Source organism: Culex quinquefasciatus, chromosome 3 (assembly GCF_015732765.1).
Source record: "Culex quinquefasciatus strain JHB chromosome 3, VPISU_Cqui_1.0_pri_paternal, whole genome shotgun sequence".
In the NCBI taxonomy this organism is placed as follows: Eukaryota; Metazoa; Arthropoda; class Insecta; order Diptera; family Culicidae; genus Culex; species Culex quinquefasciatus.
In genome coordinates, this window is record NC_051863.1 from 56,541,386 (window position 1) to 56,547,266 (window position 5,881).

At 41.7% G+C, this 5,881-nt stretch overlaps 2 protein-coding genes across 2 annotated transcripts; both read right to left on the reverse strand.

The window, feature by feature from the left end:
* LOC6039726 (apolipophorin-3) lies at positions 1-857 on the reverse strand. The gene is made up of 2 exons (XM_001849226.2): positions 696-857; positions 1-632 (listed from the first exon to the last, which is right to left on the reverse strand). The coding sequence occupies exons 1-2, from the start codon at positions 738-740 to the stop codon at positions 84-86; spliced, it is 594 nt and encodes a 197-aa protein (XP_001849278.2). The 5' UTR covers positions 741-857; the 3' UTR covers positions 1-83.
* A 229-nt stretch (positions 858-1,086) lies between these two features.
* Positions 1,087-1,907, reverse strand: LOC119770264. The gene is made up of 2 exons (XM_038264808.1): positions 1,795-1,907; positions 1,087-1,731 (listed from the first exon to the last, which is right to left on the reverse strand). The coding sequence occupies exons 1-2, from the start codon at positions 1,837-1,839 to the stop codon at positions 1,216-1,218; spliced, it is 561 nt and encodes a 186-aa protein (XP_038120736.1). The 5' UTR covers positions 1,840-1,907; the 3' UTR covers positions 1,087-1,215.
* Between the last annotated feature and the right edge of the window lie 3,974 nt (positions 1,908-5,881).

A 5,881-nucleotide genomic window follows, 5' to 3' on the forward strand; every position in this document is an offset into this window, starting at 1 on the left:
TGGTACTGGTACAGCAAGTTGAGTCATTTATTGATTCTAATCAGTTTCACCTTTCTAATAATAAGCTAGCACAGCGTCGTAACTTAGCGCGATCCCTCCTTCTTGGGCTCCAGCTCTTGGGTAGTTTTCTGCAGCGTCTGGAAGGTGACATCGTACAGCTGCTTGAGGGCGGCCTGCAGCTGTTCGGACGCACCTCGGCCCTCCTCCTTGATGCGTTCTCCGGCCTTCTGCGCCTCGGTGGCCAGCGACTGAATGTTGGCCTGAACCGTCTGCTGGTACTCCTGGGCCTTCTGGACCAGCTCGGGGTTCTGTTCGCTCAGCTTCTGACGAGTCTGGGCGATTTGGGCGTTCAAGTCCTTCACGATCGGGTCGAAGATGTTGGAATGCTTGGCCGCTTCCTCCTGGATGGTGGCCTGAATCGTCTTCAGCTGGTCAACGTATTTTCCGGTGTTCTTTTGGATGGTCTCAACCACCTCCTCGTTTGACTGGAATCCCAACGCCTTCAGCACACTCTGCTGGGTATCGGCCAGGGCCGTCTGGAACTTTTGACCAAACTCGGACAGCGACTTGAGGAACTGGTTCTCCTCCGCAGGTGGCGCTGGAGCATCTCGGGTGACACGTGCCAGCGAAACCTACCACACAGAAACAGATGATAATCAGCCCAGTCCCAAATCCACTTGCACTCCGAACCATACCTGCACTAGGCAAAGAGCCAAAACAATAAACACCAACTTGGCCATCTTTTCAATCGATCGTGCTGTGTGTGAACCGCCCGAAATCAGAACTTTGACTAATCCAATCCAGCGGCATTCTACCGGATTTTATATACCGCACCAACACACACGACGCCGACGCCCGCGTAGCTCCCCAACAGCTGCTGCCAGGTGTGTGTAGAGTTTGTGCATCGCGACGGGCGCGATCAAGAATGATGGCTCGAATCAATACACATTCCGGCGATCGTTCGGAGTCGGAAAAAGCAAACACTTATTTTGAATTGATTTTTCCCTCTTTCTCCTCTTTCGGGTGCTGCAACGTGACTTGCGTGCTCATGGTAGGAAATGAAATCGAAAGCAGAAGATGATAATTTGAATTCCGTTTAGGGATTCCCTTTGTTTATTCAGCCCTTCAGATCAAGTATTACGTACTACTAAAAAACAATCAACTACGCATCTCCTCCATGGAGTCGCATGGCTGCCCAACCAACCAACCAACCCACTACTCCTTCGGTCCCAGTGCCTCGCTGGTCTTCCGCAGCGTATCGTTCGTCACCAGGTACAGCTTCGTCAACCCGTCCTTAATTTCCTCCGCGGCAGAATCCTTCTCCTGGTCCACCCGATCGCCCACCTTCATCGCCGCCGCAAGCAACGAAAAAACACCAGCCTGCACACTCTCCAGATACTCCCGCGCCTTCCCCGCCGTCTCCGGATCCTCACTGCTCAGGGCGTCCGCCGTTTGCACCAACTTATCCGTCAGACTGCGCAGCACCGGTTCGCCCTGCGCCGTGGCCTGCTCCTTAATCGTGCCCTGAATCACCTTTAGCTTCTCCACCAGCTCGTCTGTGTTGCCTTTGATCGCACGGATCACGTCCCGGTTCGAGCCTTGGCCCTGGCCCAACACTTTTCGCACGCTCATGTGGGCCTGTTCGGCCATTTCGTGCACCTTGAGACCCACCTGGAGCAGCCCGGCCAGCGAAGGTACCAGCGGATGCTCGGTGGGGGCTGCTACCAGAAACTGTAACGGTAAATGGTACGAGCGTCACGCGTGGTCACTCTACTGCGCAGATTCAAAGCTTACCTGGGCAGCGTGCAAGCACACGAAAGTTTGAAACAATTTAGACATCACGACGAGGTACGCGTTTCGGGGACAGAATCTCAACTGATGAATGTGAAGCTTCCCCGTGAGAAGTTAGTAGTACATTAAAGTAAAGTAGTTACATTGAATAACCATTTCCTTGTTGACGACCAAACTAATTTGATAAAATTAAATTAAATTGACTTCAACAACTTATTTTGAGCGGAAAACTTGTAAAGCAAGACTTTGTACTTTAGTGACACTTACTGACTGAGTTACGGAAAATTACTGGCGGTTCAATCATGATAAGGGTTGAAAGGTTAAAATAACTCAAAATAAGACCAGAATGCAACTTAAACATGCTTATAGCTACATAAATAATTTAAATAGAATTAGCAGCATCCAGAAAAGTGTTCCGATTTGGCTCAAATTTGGCATATGAATTCCTTGGCGTTGGCATTGGACTTGTTTGGTGACTGCGGTGACGTAGGGGAAATTCTCGTATGTTTGGCAGGTTAAGCACTCGCTCCTAACTCCATCCAATTAGCTGATTTTCACTATTTAAACAACTAATTTTGCAAAACTTTTGATAGAAACTTACTTGCTCACTTCTCATTGAGCAGTTTATCACTCGATTTCAGTTGAAAACGCTTTTAATTAGCTTTAATTGAATGTCAAAGTTCTGACCTGCCAACATTAGAGGCACGCTGGAATTAGATGCTGTTCCCCTAGATGGTGTAATTCACTCTTGGGGTCTTTGATTTGATTAGACGTGATAACCAACAGAGCCATGATTATCGGAACTCTTAAAGCACCATAAAATGATTTAAAAAAATCGTTAATAAGATGAAAAAATATTTTGCAAAAAAGATTGAACAAGAGGCGCCTTTATGACAAAAGTTTGATTATCGGCGCCCCTAAAGTAGCTATTACACTACGGCAAACAAACGTGTTTGCGAGTTTGCCGCAAACAATTTTGCGAGTTTGGCAACTGTCAAACACGAAAAAGTGCGAGTTGGTTCGTTTGTTTGCGGTAGTGTAATGACTCCTTGAAAGAGCATACATTTTTTAAAATATTTAGAAAAAAAGAGGTGGATTTGAGTTGATGAAAACTACTTAGCTGTTTGTTTTATTTTATTTATTTTTATATGTAAAATATCCAAATTTAACAATATTTTTAACCGGAAAAGGGCCCATTAGTTAAACATTTTTATGAAAATACTCAATATGAAAATTTAACTGGCGCCCCTGCGGCTTAAATTTGTTTTAAACAAATTTTCAATATAAAAATCTAATCTAATCTAATCTAATCGAACACAAGCGCAGCCAGTCCGAAGAAAGCATCCGGGAAGAACTTATGGTTAGATTACGCCTCAAGTTCTTTCTTGTCATTATTAATGATTGTAGTACTTTCGAGAACCCCCGAAATGTATTACACTCACTTAAGCAGCCCTGCCTACTGCGTTGCATCATTAACCGCAAGAGACAGATTCTATGAACGGAACCCACATTTCATGGAATCATCAGGGGAAGAAGAAGAAGTGAGGACATACCGTACCAACCACTTCGAGTTATTTATAGAATGTGGTGTGTAGTGTGTGTAAGGGAATCATTGGGAAAGGGATTGTTGTACTATATAGTAAATGACCTTGTGACATTATTTCACCACTACGGATTAATTCACTCAAGGGGTGTCAACCTCTCGGTGACCGAGTGGCTAGAGCATCTGACTACCAACCCAAAGGTGTGAGTTCGAATCAAGCCTAATTTTTTTGTTTTTTGTTCATATTCAAAGTTCAATTATAGTCGAATAATTTCAAGGAGACCGGTCGGGAATCGAACCCGGAACCTTCCGCTTATGAGGCGGGAGTCGTAGCCATTAAGCCATGGGCCAGTCTTTAAACAAATTTTCAATATAAAAATTTGACTAAAGATGCCATAATGACTTTAAAAAAAAATGCAATTTCTCGACATGAAAAATTGAATGGAGGCGCCCTTACGACTTGAAAAAATCATACCAGTCATACCTCTAACTTTAAAAAACATGCATATCTGAAGCTTTTTTAAAAGGTTTTTTGTGTGTTATTGACTCATTTTTAAAACAATCAAAAAGTAAAAAAATGAAAATTTTGTTTATTTGACATTTAAAAAAAAACTTCAGATATGTTCGATATGAAAAATTGGATGGAGGCGCCCTTACACCTTAAAAAAAAATCATACAAATTCCCATTATGAAAATTTGACTGGAGGAGCCCCAATGCACAAAGAGAAAAAGGGCCTAAAAAATTACCGCAATATGGTTTCGCGCAACGCCACCGGAAGAACCGGATTTTTGAAATTAGTATCAGTGTTATCCAATTATGAACTGATTTGCATTCTTCTACCATGAAAAGTCATGCAAAACAATCCTAGAATAATATTAAATATTGTCCGTTTCTCTCGAAGGTACACGCCGCGCGGCATTTCAGAATGTGCCGCAGACACTGTTGCCAGCGATTTTCTGCACTTTTTGTGCAATAAAAAACATTCCCGGCAACAATGCCATGCAATTCGAAAAAGAAGATCAACAAAAACAAAACGCACAGTATGGGATTTGACAGCGCGCATTTGCCGAAAGTGCGAAAAAAATTATGACAACATAAAAAAAATGCTTAAGAGCGAGTCCACGAGCAATGCATACCCATCTCGCATCGACCTCACTAATCTGCCTGAAAATTTACAGGGATTGTTTGTACATATAAAACTAGCTTCTGGCTAAAATATGAGCACCTTAGGTCAACGGGAAGTGGGGCAAATCGGGACACAAAGTTTGAAGGTTAAAAAAGTCAAAAAAAATTCAAGGGCTGTAACTGTCGTTCTACGCATAATTCTCCCATGTTCAAAAAAGTACAACTGAGAAAACCGCGATTGAAATTTTTTGACCGATTTCTGTGTTTCTACGTATAGTTGTCCCGTGGGTTCCTATTCGTCCTACGAGTCCCAAATCGCCCCAGCTAGGAGTTTTTTACCCTTATTTGTGATCCTCTTGCTTTACAACAGGTAAACAAGATATAATGCTTCGTAAAACTAATGATTTCGTGATAGAAAATACTTGGTGGGACAATTATGCGTAGAAGTTTAACGATGGGACAAACAGACTTCTTGTTAAAAAAAATAGTTTTCGAACAAAGTATCAGATTTTATGTGTTTTTCTTAAAATATACGTCAAACTAAACTTAAAAATGTCAAAAGGTCAAAATCAGCCAAAAATGACATGGGACAATTATGCGTAGAACGGCAGTGTAACTTAGGCAAATTTCAATTAAATTTCAAAATTTAAAATGCATCTGAAAGGGCACCAAAATTCGGACTGAAGCATGCTAATTGGTAAAATATAAAGGTTGTTATAGTGCAAAAATAGCACAATTTTTAAACTCAAATAAAAAAGTTTTCCATTGGGTAATTCTCCGCCAACTCACACAGCAGTTGCCCCGACCCCTCTTCGATTTGCGTGAAACTTTGTCCTAAGGGGTAACTTTTGTCCCTGATCACGAATCCGAGGTCCGTTTTTTGATATCTCGTGACGGAGGGGCGGTACGACCCCTTCCATATTTGAACATGCGAAAAAAGAGGTGATTTTCAATAATTTGCAGCCTAAAACGGTGATGAGATAGATATTTGGTGTCAAAGGGACTTTTATGTAAAATTAGACGCCCGATTTGATGGCGTACTCAGAATTCCGAAAAAACGTATTTTTCATCGAAAAAAACACTAAAAAAGTTTTAAAAATTCTCCCATTTTCCGTTACTCGACTGTAAAAAATTTTGGAACATGTCATTTTATGGGAAATTTAATGTACTTTTCGAATCTACATAGACCCAGAAGGGTCATTTTTTCATTTAGAACAAAATTTTTCATTTTAAAATTTCGTGTTTTTTCTAACTTTGCAGGGTTATTTTTTAGAGTGTAACAATGTTCTACAAAGTTGTAGAGCAGACAATTACAAAAATTTTGATATATAGACATAAGGGGTTTGCTTATAAACATCACGAGTTATCGCGATTTTACGAAAAAAGTTTTGAAAAAGTTACTTTTGCGTTTCTCTTTGTTT

Excerpts from the sequence above, each read along its gene's own strand:
- LOC119770264 (XM_038264808.1), bottom strand. The coding sequence starts at position 1,839 with ATGTCTAAATTGTTTCAAACTTTCGTGTGCTTGCACGCTGCCCAG. Across the intron at positions 1,732-1,794 it reads TGTGCTTGCACGCTGCCCAG|TTTCTGGTAGCAGCCCCCAC; the intron begins GTAAGCTTTGAA and ends TTACCGTTACAG.
- LOC6039726 (XM_001849226.2), bottom strand. The coding sequence starts at position 740 with ATGGCCAAGTTGGTGTTTATTGTTTTGGCTCTTTGCCTAGTGCAG. Across the intron at positions 633-695 it reads TGGCTCTTTGCCTAGTGCAG|GTTTCGCTGGCACGTGTCAC; the intron begins GTATGGTTCGGA and ends TCTGTGTGGTAG.